This window comes from Penicillium alfredii, assembly GCF_028826965.1.
Source record: "Penicillium alfredii strain IBT 34128 chromosome Unknown utg000007l_segment0_segment0, whole genome shotgun sequence".
Taxonomy (NCBI): Eukaryota; Fungi; Ascomycota; class Eurotiomycetes; order Eurotiales; family Aspergillaceae; genus Penicillium; species Penicillium alfredii.
This window is the reverse complement of record NW_026622704.1, coordinates 854862-877160: the sequence shown is the minus strand read 5'-3', so window position 1 is coordinate 877160 and position 22299 is coordinate 854862. Positions and strand designations below refer to the sequence as shown.

Below are 22299 nucleotides of genomic sequence, written 5' to 3'. Positions count from 1 at the left end.
ATCTTGGATCGGGTAGAGTGGCACAGCGATTAGCCGTGCAAAAGAGCTCGGAAAACTATGGAACCGAACTTGTCAGGATGATTTCACGATTTATGTTGGATAAGAAACGAGAAGCTCAAATCCGATAAAAAAAGCAAAAGACGAGGAGAGACAAAGAGGAACGCGTGAAAGAAGAAAGAAGAGAAGTGGAAGAGGATGGAAGAGGGGGTGTCACCGCTGAGTCTCAGCCCCAGGCAAATGACGAGGCTGGTTCAGGCTGAACACCCCATTCAGTTGGCCACACAGGCAACAGGAAATTCCTCAGTGAAAGAAAGCAATAGGCAACCAAGACAGGAACAGAAAAACGAAAATCGAGAGATGTTGAGTGGTGCTTCAGGAAAGGAGAGCCTACCTGGGATAGATCAAAATGGTGATGTGGATTACCGACCGTAGTTCAAGGCCCGATCGGAGAAGCTCGAAAGGGGGATGGAGGGAGGTCCGGACAAGACAAGTCCGAGAATCCGAAGCAAAAGGCTCGAATTCAGGAAATCAGAGAGCTGAAAAAGAGAGAGAGAGAACGTCAAGGGCAAAAGCCTTGATAACGGCGAGAGGGTGAGGGAGAGAAAGGAGAGAAGAGCGAGGGGGCAGGAGTCGGTGAGGTGTATTATTCTGCTAGCGAAGTGGCTGTTACCTGCAGGGTACCGGGCACCGCTCAGAAACACAGTGACGCCCGAGGTACCTGGCTGGTCACCGCGTGATTGGGCTCGGTATGGTAAGAATGGTAATGTTGGGCTGCAACTCTACGTTCTTTGATTGCAATTTGAAAGGAGTTACAAATTGATTGAGATAATAAATTTGGGAGTTTCTATGGACTTTGCTAGGTAGTTTTGCTAGAAATGCTGGGTTGAAGGCGCATGGATGGTATCGGACTGCCACGGAAGAGGCAAATGCCAACCGCCTTCTTAGGGCTGATGCGGAAGATCCAAGACATGCGGGATTTTCTCATGCAAAATGCCCATGCCTCTTCGCCCCCAATTCGGGCCAAAAAGTGAAAGATGAAATCTTTGGATGTGATTTGAATTATTTTCTGGTTTTCTTTGAAGGATAGAATTGAATATCTTCTGGACAGCAGGCAGCGAGCGTAATTTTAGTATCTATCACATTTTAGGACTGGAAAAGCAAACTTTCTACACACACCTTGGCTTGCAGATCCAGCATCAAGGCGCAGGTCAAAGCAAACACTTTCAGAAAACAACGATGATTTCTGGCTATAGGTAGATGGGAAATCCAAGCGGAATGTGCTAATGGTACAACCAGAGTCCAATGAACATCGGGAAACCGGGGTATAAAAGTGCAATGAACAGGACAGAGAAACAAAGAGCCGAGACAAGCGAAAAAAGAAACGGGCAAGACACAACCAGCAACAGAAATGAGGTTCGAGATCAACAAAAGGGAAACCGGCCCCTCATAGATCTGTAAAACAGCAGAGGCCATCATACAAAGATCATGCTTCAAAAAAAGATACAAAAGACAAAAAAGAAAAATAAAACAGAATGGCAAAAAGAATGAGGTGGTGCAGAATAAATGGGCAGAAGCGCTCAGGTGGGAAAAATAGACATAGCTCGGGGCAACATGGTCGTGAAGATTTCAAGACGCAGGCTTCTCAGATGACATTCGCGGAATTCTCCAATGGCTTAGTCTTTCCAGCCGCTCCAGCGCGTTCTTCCTCATCCAGTCTGCGCCGCCACTCTGCCAGGCTGTCGCTCATGAGAGCAGGCCCATCGCTAGTGTCTTTGGTCGGAGTTCGTTCTAGATCCAGCTGGCTGCTGAGGCGATAATTGCGGTTGGTGCTTTCCCAGTGGCTACGCAGGGCCTCCAACTCGTTGGCAAGCGAGTCCAAGGCCATGGAGCCACGATTATCAGGGAAAGAGGAGTCCTGGGAGATATTGCTGTCGGCGCGGGCACGACCACTGCCGCCGCCACTGCCACCGCCAATCGTATTGCTTGAAGCGTTGCTGTGTGTGCGCGTGATGCCATTGAGACCGTTGCCATGTTGAGATTGGCGGCGATAGTGGCCGACAGATGCCTCAACCTGCTCCAGAAGCATGTTGACTTTCTGCTCGGCGTCCGAAGAGCGACTCTCGAGCAGGGTGTTTTCTTGCTTGAGCGACTCCAATTCGGAACGGTTCTGCTCTGCAGCAGTGAGAAGGTCCTGCTTGACACTCTCATGCTCGGTTCGCAGATGTTCCTTCTCAGCTTGGGCGGCAACGAGCTCCTCCTTGAGCTGCGTGAGCTGCCCCTCAAGCTGGGTAATCGAGGACGAGGTTGCTTGTTGGAGGTCCGACATGGACTGTTGCAGCTGAGAACGCTCAGTCTCCCACTCAGCCGGAACTTCAGACTCTTGGCTGGTAGAACGCTCCAGGCTCTTCTGAGCCGCATCCAACTCGGACTGTACCTTGGCATTTTGGGTCTTGTAGCGACTCAACTCATCCTTCATTCGCTTCAGCATCTTCTCGGTACCTTTCACGTAATGCACTGCCGACTGGTAATCGTTCTCGAGCTGCTCTAGTTTCTCTCGGAACGCCCGATCAGCTTCCTGCTCACGGGTTTCGAACATAGTCTTCAGATCGTCGTGCGCCTTCATACTGGCCGACAGTTGCTGCTCCAACTCGCGCAACCGGCCCTGCTCTGGAGTGCCGAACCGTGATCCAGGGGATTCAAGGTGGGGTGATCGTCGACTGTCCGTGTTGATACCGCGCTCGCCAAGAAGATCCTTCAGGGCAGCATGCTGGATAGCCAGAGCACCCGCCTCCCGCTGGTGGCCCTCAATCTGGGTCTTCAGGTCCCGGTTCTCGGCGACAGCGGACTGGGTCTCCTTCATGGCAGTCTGGAGCTGTCGCCGCAATTGCAACCCTTCTCGACTAGCCTGCTCCTGGTACGCCTCCAAACCAGCAATTCGCTCCTCGGCGCGCCGGAGTTTGTCTGCAGCTGCGTCGGCAGCCGCCTGATTTGCCTTGGCGAGGGTGCTGGAACGTTCGATCTGGGACTCCAAGGCCGCAACACGCTGGTCAGCGCGGGACCGGATTGAGGTGTCCAAGTCTGCAGACGATGCGCGTTCAAGCCCGGCTACAAAGGCCAATTTGTGAGTCTCGGCCTCCTTGGCATGAGTCTCCGACAACTCCTCCGCATCGCGCAGACGACGGCTGACATTCTCCAACTCTGTAGTTCTTTCTTCGTGTTCAGAGCGCAGTTGCAAAAGCTTTCTCTCCAATCCCTCACGACGTTCTCGCTCCTCGTCCAACTGCTTTTCGACAAGGGCTGCCTTCGCGGCTGAAGCAGCAACCGCCTCCTTCAGATTGCCAAAGTTGGAACCAAAGTCCTTCAACCGAGTCGACGAGCTTTCAACTTGGTTGACCAGCTCCTCCTTGTCAAGAGTAAGCTGCTCCAGGGAAGCCTCGGCCTCCGCACGCAACAATGCCTCTTCTCTAGCGGAAGCTTGAGCATTGTGGAGATCGGTTCGTAAGCTCTCCGCCTCCAGCGTGTTGTTTTGCATCTCAAGCTCAGCTAGGCGTTTACGGGTGGCTTCATTGGTCTCCTCAGCCAATTCCTTAGCTTGTTTCTCTTGGGAGAGCTCAGCAGACAGGACATCAAGCTTGGCCTTGAGCTCAGACTGGGAGGCGAGAGCGAGCGCAAGGCGACGGCCCATGTCAGTGGGGCGCTCGGTAGCACTATCGTCACCGTCCCGGGCACTTTCGGGCTGTGGAGTGCCCCGCTGGCTACCGCCGTGGGCAGCAAGCTTAGCCCGCGAATAAGCGGCTTCGTTCACTGCGACATCGCGTTGATGTTCCACTTCTGCGACCCGCTTCGATGCAATAGATGCCTGTCGATCCACGGTGGCCTGCATTTTGGCCAATTCTGCCCTCATGGAAAGGAATGCTTCGATCAAAGGTCGATCCTCATCATTCAACGAATCATTGGTGCGGTCATCCAAGGCGGGACTACTTGACGGATTCGGAACGTAGCCACCCTTTTTTGCCAAAGCTAGCTCTGACGCATACCAAGCGTTTCGGGCCTTGGCGGCTTCCAGCTCCTTGATCAAAGCCTCTTGGTGAGGTGTCAACCGCGGAGAACGGGGCTCGTCACCGACATTCTTGGAATTGCGGAAACTTCGAGACTCAATTGACCCGTCGATACTGGCTTGTCGACCCAGAACCGATTCTTCGGCGCTATCCATGGAGCCACGCTGCCGGTGTTGACGCAATGATCGTTGCCGGCCGGGGGTACTGATGAGCGGAGCAGCCTCGCCGGTTTCCATTGCCTTAGCCGACATCTTCTGTGGCTGTTGCTGAGTCGGAGTTCGACGGCCAGCTGATCCCGGCCCCTGGACTTCCTGTGAAGGTTCTTTGGCAACGGGTGATTCGGCACCCCGGTCGACATTTGCGGCGCGAACATCTACTGTCGGCACGAATCCACGATCAGTCTTGGTAGGGGTCTTGCTGCGGGGGTTCATGGCAGGCTGAGGGCCGTTGCCTCGAGGACCAGGGGACGGGGCTTGGCCCGGAGGAGGCGGACCAGAGGGCGCTTGTGCAATCGACGCTCGTGGGAGTCGAGAGCCAGGTCCCAGGTTTGGGTTAGGGCCATATTCTCCGGGTCTTGTTCCAGCCACTTGGCTCATGCTTTCCCGAGACGGTCCGCGTCGCGTTTGTTGCTCTGTAGGGGTTTGCGCCTCTCGGGATGTCCTTCCAGACGCAGGGCCTTGCTTCTCAAGGCTGACTTTTCTGCCAGCTGGAGTAGGGCCTCGCTCGCTCGGTTGAGAATCATTCGGGTACCGAATCTTGCCTGTGTCGAGAATGTATGCCATGCTCAACTCTGGCGGGTCCCTGGGCGCTGAGCTGGGTTCACCCGCCATGACGATGATCTGCTTCCCAAAGGCAGTCATGCTGTGTCCCGATCGCGGAGATGGCGCCGGACCCATGTTCTGGAACGAATACCAGCGACGCGAGGAGATCCGGAAGGCCGACAGATCTCCCAAATCCACCCCTTCATCGGTCCGGCCACCGAACACATACATCACGTCGTTGACCAGAGCGGCGGCATGGCCCTCCCGTGGTGTCGGAATGAACCCCACGCAATCCATTTCGGTCCAGGCGTTGGCTCGGGGATCGTACGACCAGACATCGTTGAACCATTGAACCCCGTTCGTTCCACCGAAACTAAGGTAATTGTCAGCGGCTGCCATTCCATAGTATAAGCGTCGAGGCAGGGTCATTACAGGAATAATTTGTCACTGAAGCTGACGATGGTGTGGTTGGTTCTCGCCGGAGGAATTTGGCCTGCCGGAGGGCCACCATCGTGGCTGTTTTTGATAAGATGCTCCCACTTGTTAGCAGGGTTCTGCAGCTGGTTCAAGTCAAATGCCACGAGGTCATTGAAGAAAAAACCCTCCACCTGACCCCCAAACACATAAAGCTTCGATCCCAAGATGTTCAATGTATGGCCGTAGCGTCCGGCCGGGCGAGATCCGGGGGGATGGCGCGAGACCATTGGCGGGAGGCTGAAAGGATGAAAATGATTAGAAACCAAAAAAGAAGACCCAGAAGAGATGGAAATGGTCACGCACAGGTGTTCAGAAGATACAGAGTGTCGTCCAGAGCATCGTTCTCGTCGATTTTGGTGTCACCGCCGAAGACAATGAATGCATTCCCCACCAGCAAGCTGGCATGGCCGACTCGGGGGCCGGGGCCTTCGGAAACCGTCGCAACCTGGAAGCAAGACAAGCTACCTCCACTACTCTCAATCATCCACAGGTCTCCCTTGACCGTTGACCCGTCAATGAGGCCACCCATCATGTAAATATCACCCTCCTTTGAGGCCACCGAATTAATGGCGGCTCCATATCGGGGGAAAGGGTTCGTTTGGGGTGACGAGAAATTCATACGACGTTGCGACCACGGGTAAAGCGACGAATTCGGGCTCGAGGGAGGGGCACCATTTGGAGGCTGCTGGGGTCGTTGGATCTGTAAGTACGATCAGTGTCAGCGGCCCGATCATTTCCCCATATCCGATAGCGACCACAAAGAAAGAGAAAAAGCAACCCACCTGAGATTCTGATTCGGCCCTCTGTCGCATCCGCACAGGATCCGGGCTTGTCGGGCTCGTGGCTGAGTGCAGAGAATTGTTGTAGCTACCGCTGGGCGTGGGTGTCTGCGAAATCGGACCATCGCCCTTGACACCATTTACGGTGGCCCCCGTGGATGGGGCACCTTCCGAGGTATGAACATTTCTGGTCGCCGGAGGGAGCGCATTGCCCTGTTGGTTTTTCTTCGATTTAAAAAAGAAGGCCATCGTTATTATGTAGTCGTAATCGGTCGTTCCCGGCGCAGAAAGAGTCAAAAAATCAACAATCAAAAATTTGGCGGAGTCGGACTGCGCTGGCCGAAGCAGTCTTCCTCCGACACCCGCACGAGTATTAAAGGAGCGATCTCGAGGGGGGGAGTGAGATGTGGATAGAGAGAGATAATAAGGGGGGGAGGTGTTTTTCAGAAGATGTGGAGTCGGAACCAGGAACCACTGGGAACCATCGAATGTCCCATCCACACACGAGTGTGCCCGAAAAAAAAAAAAAAAAGTGGCCAGGGGGGTGAGAGTGAGGGTTCCTAAGCAACTCCCACCTGAGCGAGGTTGAGCATGAGTGAATTGGCCAAAGAGAAAAGATGAAGCCAAAGAAATGATGTGAAGGGGAAGAAAAAAAAAACAAGAAAGCGAAGGCCCAACTAAACTCGAAGAGATCAGGGGGTTGACGGGAATCTTTCGTGCTTTCATTCCCCAATTCCCAGCCCCCAATCCTGGGGCGGATTCCATACAATTGGCATCTGAATACTGGCATTGGTCTTTTCTTTTCTTCAATTCTCTGTTTATTTTCTTCCTACAAACTCGGACCACAGCGGGTATACTACCCTATCCTCTCCCAGGGATATTCAATATCACACCCATAATTAGGGCTATGGAGCCCCAACGGTCTTCCAGAAACCCTAAGATTGAAGACTAACAAAACTAACAAATGCTAGAATGCTAGAATGCTATAATTATGGATTAATGCCGGGCTATCCAGTCCTTCGCGGTCTTTTTTATTTTTGCTCCAATGGTGCATTCCCCCCGATGTCCACACGATCCACACCCCACAACGTGCAGGGAACTTATCGACCTTGTGGCGGTGACACTTCTCTGCCGTGATTTCTGGCTCCACTGAGGAAATAAAAAAAGAAAAAGAAAGGGGGGGAATGTGGTGTTCAACCCATCACATACATATCTTCACCCGTCCACTGGAGGCATGATGGATCCTCAAGAAAGGGGCTGGGACATCCTGCCTATCAGAAGAATTCGGGGATGATCACTGAGTCCCTGAGCGTCCGCCAGTCCGGTTCTCGGTTACGGCATGCCCGGGCTAGGGATGCCCTTTCAACGCTCTGACTGTTATTGCTCCTGCGCTATGATGCATGAATTGTACATAGAGAAGTGGATCTGTCGGAACTTGTGTTGTGATATAATGAGATGTTTCTGCACAATCTGATTTCTTGTTATGTATCAATGGGCTTGGTGTCTTTACCCAGTGAGACTTTGGATGTATCATGTCCATCATGATTTCCAGATGCCGTGTCTTAGACACTGTCTTTGGTAGCTCTATCTCAGCACACTGGATGTCTTGTTGTCTCTTATAGCACTTGGTCTTGTCCAAGACTGGGGGCTCTCTTATACCTATAGGGTTTAGAGGGTATATCTAAATTCGATAATAAAATCCTGTTGGAAACATGACTATATATAGGTATATATATATATATATATATATATATATGCATAAATGAGAAGTATATAAAATTTTAGATGGATATATTAGTTTGTATTAAGATGCCAATATACTTGTGAAATCGGAGTACTGGGGTGGCGTACCCCGAAGCTGTGTACTTCGTACTGTTTGTAGCACCGAGGTAGTAGTGAGCTCGCAACCTAAAGTAAACCACCTATTTTGTTCATGCTGAAGTACGTGAAGATAAAGAGTAAAGGATTATTCACAGACTATGACCTAGTATTTGAATATTTGAATATTTATGTTATATAGAAATATCGCTATAGACCTTCTCCTGGTCCAAGTTCTGCCCAGGTCGGGCTGGGTGAGTCAGCAAATGGGGGAAACGGTCGGGCGCACCGATAATCCGCCTGGACGCAACGGGAGCCTCACTTTTGCGACGGCAAGTTCATCTGCTCCAAAAGCTCCCCTCGAAAGTGCTGTCAGAAACTTTTCGGCGGTGAGATACTGTCAACAGCACGCTGCACGAGGTCTCCACTCCTCCGGATCTTGTCCCAGTCCATTTCATCATTTTAATCTCTCTCTCTGCTCTCCAGTCGACCATCTCGGGATCTGAGCACCTGCGACATCACCAGCCCATAACGAATGCTTGCCAGCTTCGGGATCGCCTCTCCACCTTCGGTGACCATCGAAATTCCCCTTCTTGCGTAATACAATGAGCGAATATACAACATGAGGGATCCTGCCGCAGATATGGAACAAAATCCCCAGCAACCAACGGCCAATGGGTCAACTGAACCCCGCCGAAACGCGAACAAATCAGTTCGAGTCGCGTTTGGCCCTGATCTGGAAACCGCCATTCCCACCCGCGATCGATCGCCGGTTCCCATGACTGGCCATCACCGTTCATTCACAACGGTCGAGCAAAAACAGCCATCGCTTGCGCCATCCGGACGTCCGACAAGCTCTTCTGGTGGAGATAATAATGCAGCTATCGCGGAGTCTCCGCCGCGTCGACCATCCCCGCGCCGATCAGAGAGCAGCCGACCAGCGATGCTCAAGAGAGCCAAAAGTGACTATGGCCCGAGCCGAGTGACCTTCGATAAGCCTTTCGCCGCTGACGAAGAGGAAGACTTTGCCATGCGACACGGATGGCAGGAGGAATACACTTCCAGCGAGTATCTCAAGATTCTCCACTCGGTGAGAACACCTTTGGCTGTCTGAGTTGCGTGCCTGGGAGCTTACAGATCTTGAACTTAGAACTTTTACATGTACTTCACAGAGAAACGTCATGAAACAAACGGTGTCCCTAGAGACCCAGTGGGGAGCTGGCCTAGCCAGGACTGGCGCATGAAGGACCGATTGAAGACTGTGTCCGCAGCCTTGGCTATCTGTTTGAACATTGGGGTTGACCCCCCGATGTGGTCAAGACCAACCCGACCTCGAAGCTTGAATGCTGGGTTGATCCAACTTCCACTACGGGCGGCGGCCAGAACAAGATCATGGAGCAAATCGGGAAGAAGCTGCAAGAACAGTATGAGACCCTGAGTCTACGGACAAGGTACAAGCAGTACCTAGATCCGTCTGTAGATGAAACCAAGAAATTCTGCATCTCATTGCGCCGGAATGCCAAAGACGAGCGCGTGTTGCTTCACTACAACGGTCACGGGGTTCCATTGCCCACTCAGTCGGGTGAGATTTGGGTCTTCAACAAGAACTACACGCAGTATATCCCGGTGCCGCTCTACGATCTGCAGTCCTGGCTCGCGGGGCCAAGTCTTTTTGTCTTCGACGTCTCACACGCAGGGAATATTGTTCAGAATTTCCATACGTTCGTGGAAAAACATGAGAAAGAAAACCTCGAAGTGAAGAAGCGAGATCCAAACGCCATTGTGCAGAACTATGGTGACTGTATCCTTCTGGCAGCGTGCCAAAAAACCGAGTCCCTTCCGACCAATCCTGATCTTCCCGCCGATCTCTTCACCTGCTGTTTGACTACTCCCATTGATATTGCGCTGCGGTTCTTTATCCTGCAGAATCCGCTACGGACAGACATCTCCGTGGATGATTTCCGAGTACCTGGTCGCTTGCAGGATCGACGCAGTCCTCTGGGAGAGTTGAACTGGATCTTCACTGCCATCACCGATACCATTGCCTGGAATACCTTGCCTCGGGCATTGTTCAAGAAGCTCTTCCGACAGGATTTAATGGTGGCCGCCTTGTTTCGCAACTTCCTCCTCAGCGAGCGCATCATGCGCACGTACAAATGCCACCCAATTTCTTCGCCCAAGCTTCCGGAGACTCACCATCACCCACTGTGGAAGAGTTGGGATCTTGCAGTGGAGATGGTACTGTCGCAGCTCCCTGCTCTCATTGACCACGAGGAAGGTCGTCGTCAGTATGAGTACCAGCACTCTACTTTCTTCGCTGAACAGCTTACTGCCTTTGAGGTTTACCTGTCATCTGGTCCCACCGAGAAGAACCCTCCAGATCAACTACCCATTGTCCTGCAGGTTCTTCTCAGTCAGGCACACCGATTGCGGGCGTTGATTCTGCTGAGCAAATTCCTCGACCTGGGGCCGTGGGCTGTCCATCTTGCTCTGAGCATTGGAATCTTCCCCTACGTTGTGAAACTACTGCAGTCAGCTGCCCAGGAGTTGAAACCCGTCATGGTCTTCATCTGGGCAAGAATCATGGCAGTTGATCACACCGTTCAAAACGACTTGTTGAAAGACAACGGCATTCACTATTTCATTTCAATCCTCAACCCTTCATCACCAATTCCCGTGGGAAATGCCAGCGAACACCGAGCCATGTGTGCCTTTATTGTTTCCATATTCTGCAAAAACTATCCCCAGGGCCAAAATGTGTGTCTGTCCGGGGAGCTCTTCGATTCGTGTCTGAGGCATCTGGGTGATGTGGAGAATCCCCTGCTGCGACAGTGGTCCTGCCTATGCCTCAGCATGCTGTGGTCTGATTTCCCGGAGGCCAAATGGATGGGAATCCGATGCGCCGCCCCTGCGAGACTCTGCGAATTGAACTTTGATCCCGTCCCCGAAGTTCGTACCGCGATGTTGCATGCCGTGACCACGTTTTTGGGTATTCCGGACCTGACGGATCAAGTCGCACAGATCGAGGAGTCGTTGGCTCTGGCAGTCTTGCCCATGTCGGCGGATGGAAGTATCATCGTAAGAAAGGAGCTCCTTGTTTTCTTCTCAACCTTTGTCAAACGCCACCAGAACAAGTTTTTGGTCGCTGCGTATGAAGAACTTCAGGAAGAAAAGCGATCTCTCCTTCATCGCTTCGAGAGCGAAACGTCACAGACAAGTCATCCAGAGGGACAGGAGGACTCGAAATCGCATCAGTTGTCTCGCAACACCACCTTCGGGACCATCTGGAAGCAGCTTTTGATTCTTTCCGTTGATCCCCACCCAGACATCGCTCAAGATGCCGGTGTCATCGTCGACTACATCCACCTCGCTCTCTTGGAATCCCCCATGGCTCCTCTTACTGACAAGATCAGAAATGAAATCCTCGAACTCACAGGCCACACGTCACAAACATTGCAAGTATACGAGCGGGCTGAACCGAAGAAATCAGCACCGCCAACACCCCCGTCCTCAGCAGCTGCACCCCCCAAGTCAGAAGGATATCTGTCGCTTGGTTTCCGGCGCACTGCCAGTGTGGCGGCCTCCCTCAAGAACCTTGCATTTGGCAACTCGGCATCCGGTGACCAGTGGTTAGAAAGCTCGAACCCCCCCTCGCCTTCGAAGAGTCGAATGCCCATTACCCCACGCGGCCGTGCTCCTCCAGAATGGACACGACCACCTGAAGTGAACGACCATGTTGCTCCTGCAACCTCATATCACCAAGCTCCAACTCCTACCTCCCGCAATTTTCAACCTAGGGACCCTGACGTGGCACCGATCATTCCCTTGAAGAGCAGGTTCCTGGACTGGTCCACAGAGGTAATCTCGGTTCCCCTTTCCAAAATGACAAAGTCATGCGACGACATATTGGGACATTTGCTCACCCCTGGAAAGTATTTCCGAGAACCGCAGATGAAACCGAACGAGCCCGATGAGCCTGGAAGCTCGGACTACAACGAACGTCTCTGGAGACGCGGTCGCAATGAGAAGATCATCACGGAAACCCAGCCACTGAAAGGAAAGGCGGGCACAAGTCGCTGGGACAATTCAGCAACACTGCTGTCGAATAATAGTCAACCCCTCAAAATGTGCTTCCATCAATTTGAGGATCATATTGCCGTTGCGGATGATCGGGATACCATCAGGTAAGTGAAATAAATTCTAGATATATGACATGTCTCCTGACTTTGTTTTTTTCCTCCAGGATTTGGGATTGGCAGGCTCATAAACGTCTCAACCAATTCTCGAATGGCAATCCAGCCGGGTCGAAAATCAATGAAGTTCGGTACATCAATGAAGATGATCAGGCACTGCTGATGACTGGATCCTCCGACGGTGTTCTCAAGCTCTTCCGTCATTACGAGTCTGTCCAGGATATTGAGGTTGTCACAGCTTTCCGCGCATTGCCTGAACTTATCCCGAGCAATCGGAATGCGGGCCTTGTGTTTGACTGGCAGCAGGGTCAAGGCAAAGCATTAGTTGCAGGTGATGTGAAGGTGATCCGAGTCTGGAACGCGGCCACTGAAGTCTGCACCAACGTGAGTTATATCGCCAAAATCTGATAAGCTTTGTGGTTTTGCTCGTTGCTTACCATGACATCCTTATATAGGATATCCCCGCCCGATCTGGCTCCTGCATCACGTCGTTGACCTCGGATCAGGTCGCTGGTAACATCTTTGTCGCAGGTTTTGGCGATGGAGCGGTCCGAGTGTTTGACCAGCGCCTGAAACCCACCACGTCCATGGTTAAGGTCTGGCGTGAGCACAAGCAGTGGATCACCAATGTCCATATGCAGCGCGGTGGCCTGCGAGAACTAGTCTCGGGCAGTCGCAATGGCGAGGTCCGACTGTGGGATCTTCGCATGGATGACCCGATTTCCACAATTTATGCCACCAAAGATACCCTGCGGACATTGAGCATGCACGAACATGCTCCTGTTTTCAGCATGTAAGTCTCATTTTCACTCATTTTTGTTCTTGTTGGGCTTGCAGCTAACCTGAAATGCAGGGGCACCAACCGCCACGAGGTCAAGACCTTCAACGTCGATGGTAGCTACCTTTCCACCTTTGAGCCCTACTCGAGCTTCCTTCATCACAACCGTTCTTCCCCTATTGCCAGCACTACCTTCCACCCGCACCGCACTATGCTTGCTTGCGCTGCATTGAATGACCACCATGTCAATATTGTGCACTGCTAGACTGGGTGTGAACTCGGAATGCTGGTAATGGTTTCTTCTTCAATACCCCCTTTTTCTTTTCAGTCTCCTGTGGGGAGCATCTTTGTTTCCATCCTTTCTGTGATTTGCATCTTTGCACAACGGGCAATTCCATATGGCGTCTTGGCGAATGACTTGGCCAATCATCCATGGCTTTCTTTCTTTTCTTTTTCTGTTGCTGTCACCCCTTTGACTGTCTGATTCTCCCTTTCTGTGATCTCTTGCTGATTTCCTTTGCTATTTTCTGCGTTGGGGGGAAGAGATCCATCTTCGGTGTTCGCCAGGCAGAGTGATATAGGGAACTACGATGGGACTGGGATGTAATTTGCTTCCTATCATTGTGGTCATAGGCTTAATGCCTTTGTTTCTAATGCCTTTACTTCTTGTCAATGACTTTGACATCAGTTCAGTCATTCATGTTCATTCAAATCATTTATCATTAGTTGTTGTACACTCATACACTCATAGGGTTACCCCCTCCCCCCCCCCTCCTTCCCTTCTCTCTCTTCCTCCGAAATGAAACTCCAGCATGTTCAGGTCCTCTGGTATGTACTAGACTAAAAGAAAAAGGAAAGCAGAAGACTGAACGCCGCAGCAGCCGTGGCCATCAATCACACGGTGTATCCGTACGAAAGGCTAAGCGTGTCGCACGTCCAGATATTGTGGCGGAACGGATTCCAGATCATCGGAGTTTGCTGCTCGTCCGCGGAGTAGTATGACCGACTAGTCTGGTCGGGAGACGCATCCTGCCACAGTTCGCGATTCACCACGGTGCTGATACCGGACAGGAGGATCGAGTCTGTGGATCCACCCGCCGAGTGCTGCGATCCGGGTTGTCTGGGCTCCTTGGGATAGGTTTGAACGGGGGCTGAGGTCGAGGAGGAAGTGTTGGTCGGGTTGGTCGGGTAGAGGTGGCTGAACTCCTGCGGGCTTGTGATCTGCTGCTGCATTCTGGTCTCTCTGGCTTCATTCAAGCTCAGAGCCTCGACTGCCGGAAGTGTATTCGCGTACACGTTCTGTGCGGCGGTGGTTTGGTTGTTGTTGTTGTCGGATCTGGGAGATACTCTCAAGAGGTCCCGCAGATAATGCACCATCTCATCCCGTTCCCTTTGTGCCTGGGTCTCTTGTTCCGCGGGGCTTGCCCTGTACTGAACCATCGACAAGGATGAGGGGGTCGTCTGCGTGCTGATGGGCACTTCTGCCGGCACAAAAGGGCGGGCCATGGCCATGCTGATCGAGACTTGGGTCGGCACGAATGGGGGCGCCGTGGCTGTAATCATCGATGCTTGTGCAGGCATGAAAGTGGTAGCAATGGCTGTAGTTATAGCCCATTGGTTCTCAGTGTTTGCGGTGCCGATTTGTCGGGTCGACGTAGGCTGTGCCTGGGTGGTAAGATTACCACTGTTACTGCTAGCCCCAAAGTCCCATTTGGAGGTTTGGGTGCTCTGTGTCGGGTTGAAGTAGGAGGAGGTGGTAGGGGGGTGGAAAGAGGAGGAGCCGTGGTAGGCTTCGTCACTCTGGCATAACGGGATACCCCAGACTTGCGAGGACGAGGACGGGGTTTGACGCCAGACCTCAGTGTCCGATGCTGCACAGGCCCAGCCACACCCTGAAGAAAAGGGTTGAATATTGGAGCAGTCGTCTTGTCTGTTTGTTGGTTTCTCGGACCAGTGGGAATTGAAGGAAGAGAGACACGAGGCTCGAATGATGGTGCGGTAGGGTTCACCGTGCCAGAGGTCTCAGCTGGCTGGATGGGCGAGATGACCTGGGCTTGGTTGATAGCCTGGTTGGCTTGTCCCGTGGAAGTCATAGTCTGGGCAAGCTGGTTGGTCTGCACCATGCCTTGTGGCCCATGAACAGGCTGGGTCGGAGGCCCGTGAAGAGGGTTGGCTGAGAAGTATCTCATCGGTGACATACTTCCATTGGGAGGGACGCCCATGCTGTGCTGCTGCGACATCGCAGGATATCCGGGGTAACCACCGTAACCACCGTAGCTACCGTAGCTGCCATAGCCCCCGTAACCCCCATAGGCACCGTAGCCACCATACCCACCATACCCATTGTTAGGGTAGAACGGCCCTGGGTGAGACTGGTAGGGCTGAAAGACGGGACCTGGCGCGGGCGGGTAAAGGTGAGGGTTAGGGTAGGCGGGCGGGTGAGGGTATGCCGACTGCCACATGCCGGGGTAATAGCCCTGGTACGGGGCCATGCCCACCGGCATGCTCGGCGGCACCTGCTGCCCAGGCCCGGCCATCGCAGGAGCCCCGCGGCCTCCACCCATTGGGTTGGGAGAGACCCAACCGGACGCGAACTGCGCGGCGGTAGTCGACAAGACTGAGTTTCCCGTCATGGTCACAGAGCTTTCATACAACTGTGACAGAAAGATAGAAGTGAATAAAGGTAAGGTGAGGCGATGAAGAAGTGACAAGGTAGGACAAATAACAGAAAATCGGATGGAAGGGGATCAGAAAAAGAAGAAGTTGAAAAGCTTCAAGTAGTGATCTGTGCGTTCTCTTCGAAATCCAGTAGATCAACAATAGGCAGGAGAGAATAAGCGAGATTTCATGATCGGGGTGAAACGGTCGTGCCTCAGTGCGTGGGATCAACAGTTACCAGATACGGAATAGCGAGGTTTTCTGCCTTGGTTGATTGATTCATCTCCAGATGCATCCTAGCGGCAAAGGCAGGGAGAGCCAGATCACGAGCCGAATGATTAAGAACAGACAGATTCGACAATATCTGCTCCTGGATCGCCCAGCGCCGAGGACACTGAAGATGCCGCCGCCTCTGACGCCTTCTTTGTCTACTGTTCACGCCCCTTCTAGACATGGCCAGCAGCTAGGGCAAAGTTGTACTTAGGAGAATGTTCCCTAGCCCTTGAATATAAAGAGAGTCACTTGAACAAGGCTACTGATATCAATATCAAAGCCCTTTGTTAGCAGAAGAGATGACCAGCTAAGATCACATTAAGCTCACACCACAAGATAAACCAATTGTTCTATCGATAAGACGCGAACAATATACAAATCGCTTCTGGGACGAAAACAAATGCGAGACCAAGACCAAGGCCGACGATTAAATCTCACGTGGTATTGGCGTAGTGAGGCTTTTTGGTTACTCATTTCTTGCACTACACAGCAGAATACTCATTTATTTGTTAAACATTCTTAGGCAGAGATGAGAGGGCCAGACAAGTGTGTTAAGCCTAATAAAAAGAGGTTGTAAGAAGTTAGGGCTATGCGATTTAGGAGAGACCGTGAAGAGGACAAGGGCAACAAGGCAAATATTTCAGAAGACCTTGAATAAGACACCTTATACAGTGTTTACCAACTTCCCTTGTACATAGAAAGCCAATGAAGAGTAAGATGTGCATACCAATACTACATATCCATTGATCTAGGGGAGCACTTAGATTGAAGCCAAAGGCTGGCATGGAACATGCATGATAAAACCCACAACCGGAGAATGTCATATGAAAACTTGACAAATTGGCCCATCTCATAAGAGAACCTGACTATTTTTCTGGCAAAGGGATTTTTCTTGAGGTCTGTAGTTGTTCGGCGAGATTAGTCAGTAACTCGATATGCCGACCAGGTTCGGGGCATGGGAAATATAGAAACCGGATCCCCCAGAAAGCCGAAATCTCAGCACAGACATAAGGGAAATACATCAATAGAGCCAAAAGTTTAATACCAAAGATTCATGTCATTCGTAATTCCTAGGGGAAAAGATAAAGACACAAAAGAAAAGTCGTCACCCGAGCGTTAAAGATACATTTCGAATGGATACAATGTCATTCAATTTTCCAACAACTTAGTACTGTCGCTGGTGGCTGGCAGTGTTTTTGGTGTCAGAGCTGTCGACGCGAGGGTCCAGCTTGTTCAGAATGTCAGACTTGTGGGGTCCAGAGGTCTTGGTGTTGCCAGTTCCGGCAGGCTGATTGTAGCTGCTGCTACCTGCTGCATTCCCCCCAAAGCCCGGCTGCTGAGCATTGCTGTGGAGTCCAGTGTCCTGAGGGCCAGTGTTGGTCGAGCGCGTGTTGTATCCCTGTGTACCACCACCATAGGCCATGCCACCAGTAGTACCGCCAGGAGTACCGTAGGTCGAACCATAGCTGCCGGTCGCTCCGGTGGGAGCAGTGTGGCTTGAAACAGTATTGTCGGCGCCGCCACCGGTGTGGTGAGAACCGGTCAGTCCGCCGTGGGTTCCACGGTTGTCTGGGCCCTGGGTCAGCATGTGTCATAATTTATTCATGGAGAGTTTGTTGACTTACCAAGGTCACTATCGATGCGAGGATCCGCCTTGTTTGCGAGCTTGGAGTCATGCGGGCCGGCATTGATGTTGCCGGAACCGTAGCCAGTTGTGTCAGATCCATAGGTGTTCGAGCCGGCACCGTAGGTTCCAGTGCCAGTGCTGGAGCCATAAGTGCCACGAGTATCTATAGATTTGGGTTAGATGCTGCGTGATATCTTTCAATCAACAGTAAACCACTCACCAAGGCCACTGCCAGGGATGTTGCTCGAGCCGTGACCAGTAGTACCGGATCCGTAAGTGTTGGAGCCAGCACCGTACTGCGCGTCGCCGGTGCTTGCGCCGTGGGTTCCGCGGTTGTCTATATCGAGGTCAGACCCGTTAGTCTACATTGGTTAGAAATTGATGGAGTGTCCGATGCTTACCAAAGTCGCTGTCAACGCGAGGGTCTAGCTTGTTGGCCAGCTTCGAGTCATGGGGACCAGCGTTGATGTTGGTCGAGCCGCCAGCGACACCAGATCCATAGGTGTTGTGGCTAGCACCGTGAGTTACAGGCACAGGTCCAGAGCCAACATCAATCGGGCCCTTCTTGGAATCGTGGTAGGTGCCAGAGCCATAGTTGTCGGCGGGAACGGTGGATTCGTGGGAAGAAGGCTTTGTCTCGGAATGATGGCCTGTAATGGCGTCCTTGACTTTGTGTGCAATGTTCGACATGATGGATACAAAATAGAAAAATGTTAGGTGGAGAAGGTGGCTGAGAAATATGAGGTTCTTGGGTAAAGAAGAAGTTCAAGTGTTGCTTAAGGGGTTTATATATGGTCTCCAGCCCATTGTTTGCCATGATATGTTTGCCAGATGGCGCTGAAAGGCCTGAGTGACGTCATAACGTGGGGATCTCCAGACAACAAGCATCCACCTATTTGGATTAGCAGCCCAGGGCTGTCATTTCCCACGGGTCGACATGACGTACCAGTGGAACAAGGAGATGAGATATCCCCTGAGCGAGAAGTACGAAGACCACACATGTCATCGCCCAGCCAGAACGCCACTGGACAATATAAATCTGCCACGCTGAGAGGCTAGAGAGCGTCGTGTGGATTTCATGGTTTCATCATCTTGTCTTGTTTTACCAAGTTGTGTTGCCAATCCCCGTCCGGCCTGGCAAATACATACTTCCACCCTTGGACCACGCAATCCAATGGCTTGATGTGCTGATCGAGATATCGGCAGAATTGGCTGGGAACCCTAGCTGGCTGCAAGGAATTTCTCGAACTGGTTGTGCGAGAGGGTCCCACGTCGATCAACTCTATACGTCATGTCAGCCCCGCTGGGTGGATCTTGCTTGATCGCCGATCCTCGATCCTCCCCGGAAGTGCACCGTCAGAAAAAGAAAAATCAAGAATCTGATTATCATGGCCACCCTGGTCAGATTGCATGCTGGATCTAGCCGGCTTGATGCGTTTAGGGCTGCACATACACAAGAGTCGGTTACGCGGCTGCCTAGTGGCATGATGCCATGGTCGGCAGCCAAGGCCATGTTAGACGCCGCAAAATTCGATGTTTTGGCTGGACGTCACTCCGGGCGAGAGGCCTTCAATCTCTGTGGTAGACAGGAACCAGGGTACTTCCGTAGATACCACCAGGCACATATGAAGGAAAGTACCGGCCTGGGAAAGCCCTGGGGACGAGATAATTCACTAGGAAGATCAGGTGATCTCAGGCGCCAAGGCCACGGCGCAGGCCTTATGCCTCAGGCATAAGAATATCATGACGCCGATAGTGGTTTACGTAATCCTTCATGAGCTCACCCTTCTCCACTTTCAAGGTAACTTCTCAAGTCTCTCCCCCTCTCATCCTCCCTTATCCGTCTCTTTGGGCTAGGTCTGCGCGTGGGTGGTTGTCTTCGGCTTTTCTCGCCCGACCAGCCGCAGTGCTGCTAATTTTTCTCGATGAGTGGTCACCTGCTTGCTTGCCGCCGACCGTTAGATTGGTCATAGAGATAACCCCCCCATCTGTCACTGTGCGACGACGGGATCGGCTGACATCGTCCCTCGTTCCCTTCGCCCAGCTTGATCCCCCTCACTTGGATCTCCCATTTCAACAATCTGGTTTGTTTTCGCGCGAATACTCTGCCAAAAAAAATGCGCACCCCACGCCTGATACTCGTCCTCTTCTGTCTCGTCTTCTTTCCTATTTGCCTTACCTTCTTCTCCGCACTTTCTTCACCGCGAGTGGCAGCTCCAAGTGCGCTGGATAGTCGGACCTCTGGGCTGCATGCCCTTTTCTCGTTCAATATACCTTCCTCGCTTTTTCCGCCCTCAGCTATTATCAGTCTGACCGATGATAACTCGACCTTCTTCCTGGCTCGTCCTGCGGCGTTTGGTCCATTGTTACCATCAAAAGGCTTGAGTGGTCCTTTGTGGATCGGCAGCGGTTTCAGCGAGGGAATTTTGACTACTGGTGTGGAAGGGGAACTAGGTTGCTCAGATATCCCCGGCTGGGGTGAGGGCATCAGTCACAGGAAACGGGATAAGGCATCCAGGGGTGCCGAGCAAAGTTCCGGCAAATCCGGGAGTAGCACAGCGAACGAGCCGGCGAGCCCGCAATCCCGTTCCCGGTCGGCGTCGCAGGTTGACGCCGTCCTGCAGAACGACAAAGATGGTGCGACGACTCCGTCGTTGAACGACGGCACCGACGATCACTTGCACCACCCGCTCCCCGAGTCTGCTGTTGCTGATACCGAATCAACTCAGAAGCACGGAGACTATACTCAGAAGAAACCCTCCGCACATGCCGACATCCAGTCGTTGCAAGAAGCCGCGGAAATTCGGGGTAAAGTGGTACTACTGAGTCGAGGTGGCTGTGGGTTTCTGGAGAAAGTCAAGTGGGCCCAGCGCCGAGGGGGTGTTGCATTGATCGTCGGCGACGACACTCGCGGCGGGAATCTGGTCACTATGTATGCGCGGGGCGATACATCAAATGTGACCATCCCGGCTCTGTTTACATCTCTCACAACTGCCCATCTTCTTTCGTCGTTGGTGCCGGGGCATACCGGGGATACGGCTGACTTGGGCGATGTCTTGAAATCCTCCCAAGCGAAGCTCGCGAGCCAGAGTAATTTCGAAACACAACGGGTGGCGACGAAGGACTCAACCTCGACATTATCCTCCAATCGCCATTCGACCACGAAACGGCCTACAGCCTTTGAGAAGTCAGGGGTGGATTCTTCCGCGCACTTGGTTCGCTCTTCGGGCTATGCAGCCGGGAAAAGAATTTGGGGCGCTTTGAAGACAGTCGACGTCCACCCAGCAGTGGCAAAATTGATTGGATGCCCTTGGATTCACAGGATAATAAACCGTCTGCGCAGACATTGAAAGGGTCCGTAGATAGTCGTCGGAACCCGGGCGACACATCGGACGGCCACTCATCCGGTGTCTCCCCCGACCCCGTCGACGGTGATGGGTTCGTTATCGGGGTCCATGACTGGAGAGACCCAGATTTCATTTCGCCTAAAAGCAGCACAACTTCCACAACCGGTACCACGACGACTGGCAAGGATGACTCCAAGACATCTGGCTCATATCGAGATGCCAACCCTAAATCCAACATGTTACAGGGTGGCAGCATCACTCCTGGAAGCGGCGAGTATCAAAGCATCGACAAATCTAGCGGCAAGGTCCATGACGCAAGTGGGAAAATGTCCGAAAAGGAGTCTTCGACATCCAACGGAGGGTCCAAATCCTCTAGCAAGGGTTGGTTTTCAAGCCACTTTGGCTGGGGGCATGACACAAAACAGGAAGCTCAGCCTTCTTCCTCGCCTTCTCCAAGCAACACAGCCACAAGCCACAAAACCCCGGATGCTCTTCACTCGTCCAGTCGAGCAAACGCCGAAGCGACTGAGCACGAGGGGCTCTGGGTCACGCTGACGCCTACCAGCATGTCTACGAGTCCCTTTTTTGATACTCTTCTGGTACTCGTTGTCAGTCCGTTGCTGACACTGTCGGTGGTCTATGCTCTTTTGTTGCTTCGGTCTCGAATCCGACGTCGTCGGTGGCGTGCCCCGAAATCAGTTGTGGAGCGTCTTCCTGTCCGGACATACCACACGATCTCAAGCACATCCTCGTCCTCTTCGAATTCAACACGGCCCTCCAGCCGCGGCGCGCTGTCGCCGACCTCTCCACTTCTTGGCAGCGAACCTCACCCCAGCGCCTCCCGGTCAAATCGCAGACGATCACAGACAATCTTTGGAACTATGCTGGACTCGTCTGGGCCGCCCAAGGAGGAAAAGTCAACTAGTGTGCAATCAGGCTCTACTTTGTGGCGACGCAAGTACACCAGTCGACAAGTGGAATGTGTCGTCTGCCTCGAAGAATATGTTGATGGACAAAGCCGGGTGATGAGCTTGCCATGTGGTCACGAGTTCCATGCGGAATGCATGTAAGTGGCGCCATACAAAACAGCCATCGATGCTCTAATTTACTAACTTTTATGCCAGCACCCCTTGGCTGACAACCCGGCGACGAACGTGTCCAATCTGCAAAGGCGATGTAGTCCGGTCGATGGCCCATTACCATGCTGATGACTCTCACACTCAAGACGAGCAAGTAATTGATCGTGCTCATTCACCTGGGTCACGAGCCGGCGCATCTTCAGCGCCAGTTCTCATTACGGGTGTGGGCGATGATGAAGGTGACACGGAGCAACAAGCAGGCCTTCTTGATGACCACGCGACTTCGGCGCCACAGTCGACCTGGAGAAACCTGTCTTCTCTCAGCTTCTCGGCTCTGAGTGGCGACACCATTTGGCATCAGGCACGTGCAGATCGGAACCGCTGACCTCAATAACTTCACTTGATTTCCATTTTTCTTCTCTGCCGAGAGGAATCACTCTTTAAAGCATGT

General features: G+C 52.4%; 6 protein-coding genes across 6 annotated transcripts; 3 read left to right on the top strand and 3 right to left on the bottom strand.

Annotated features, from left to right (window-relative positions):
- Positions 1 to 1642: 1642 nt before the first annotated feature.
- NUU61_005006 (putative cell polarity protein (Tea1)) lies at positions 1643 to 6324 on the bottom strand (the record flags this gene model as incomplete). The annotated part of the gene is made up of 4 exons (XM_056655588.1): positions 1643 to 5192; positions 5252 to 5533; positions 5596 to 5996; positions 6079 to 6324. 4 exons carry the CDS (start codon positions 6322 to 6324, stop codon positions 1643 to 1645), a joined length of 4479 nt encoding a protein of 1492 aa, XP_056511201.1.
- A 2191-nt stretch (positions 6325 to 8515) lies between these two features.
- On the top strand, positions 8516 to 13129 carry NUU61_005005 (ubiquitin-binding TORC1 subunit KOG1; the record flags this gene model as incomplete). The annotated part of the gene is made up of 6 exons (XM_056655587.1): positions 8516 to 8983; positions 9044 to 9154; positions 9214 to 12077; positions 12137 to 12470; positions 12542 to 12879; positions 12940 to 13129. The coding sequence occupies 6 exons, from the start codon at positions 8516 to 8518 to the stop codon at positions 13127 to 13129; spliced, it is 4305 nt and encodes a 1434-aa protein (XP_056511200.1).
- Positions 13130 to 13758: 629 nt separating this feature from the next.
- On the bottom strand, positions 13759 to 15428 carry NUU61_005004 (uncharacterized protein; the record flags this gene model as incomplete). The annotated part of the gene is made up of 2 exons (XM_056655586.1): positions 13759 to 14735; positions 14816 to 15428. 2 exons carry the CDS (start codon positions 15426 to 15428, stop codon positions 13759 to 13761), a joined length of 1590 nt encoding a protein of 529 aa, XP_056511199.1.
- A 1532-nt stretch (positions 15429 to 16960) lies between these two features.
- On the bottom strand, positions 16961 to 18112 carry NUU61_005003 (uncharacterized protein; the record flags this gene model as incomplete). Its single annotated transcript, XM_056655585.1, has 4 exons — positions 16961 to 17364; positions 17421 to 17585; positions 17643 to 17759; positions 17824 to 18112. 4 exons carry the CDS (start codon positions 18110 to 18112, stop codon positions 16961 to 16963), a joined length of 975 nt encoding a protein of 324 aa, XP_056511198.1.
- Positions 18113 to 18810: 698 nt separating this feature from the next.
- Positions 18811 to 19158, top strand: NUU61_005002 (uncharacterized protein; the record flags this gene model as incomplete). The annotated part of the gene is made up of 1 exon (XM_056655584.1): positions 18811 to 19158. The coding sequence occupies one exon, from the start codon at positions 18811 to 18813 to the stop codon at positions 19156 to 19158; it is 348 nt and encodes a 115-aa protein (XP_056511197.1).
- Positions 19159 to 19539: 381 nt separating this feature from the next.
- NUU61_005001 (PA and RING finger domain protein) lies at positions 19540 to 22233 on the top strand (the record flags this gene model as incomplete). The annotated part of the gene is made up of 3 exons (XM_056655583.1): positions 19540 to 20616; positions 20670 to 21835; positions 21894 to 22233. 3 exons carry the CDS (start codon positions 19540 to 19542, stop codon positions 22231 to 22233), a joined length of 2583 nt encoding a protein of 860 aa, XP_056511196.1.
- Positions 22234 to 22299: the final 66 nt, after the last annotated feature.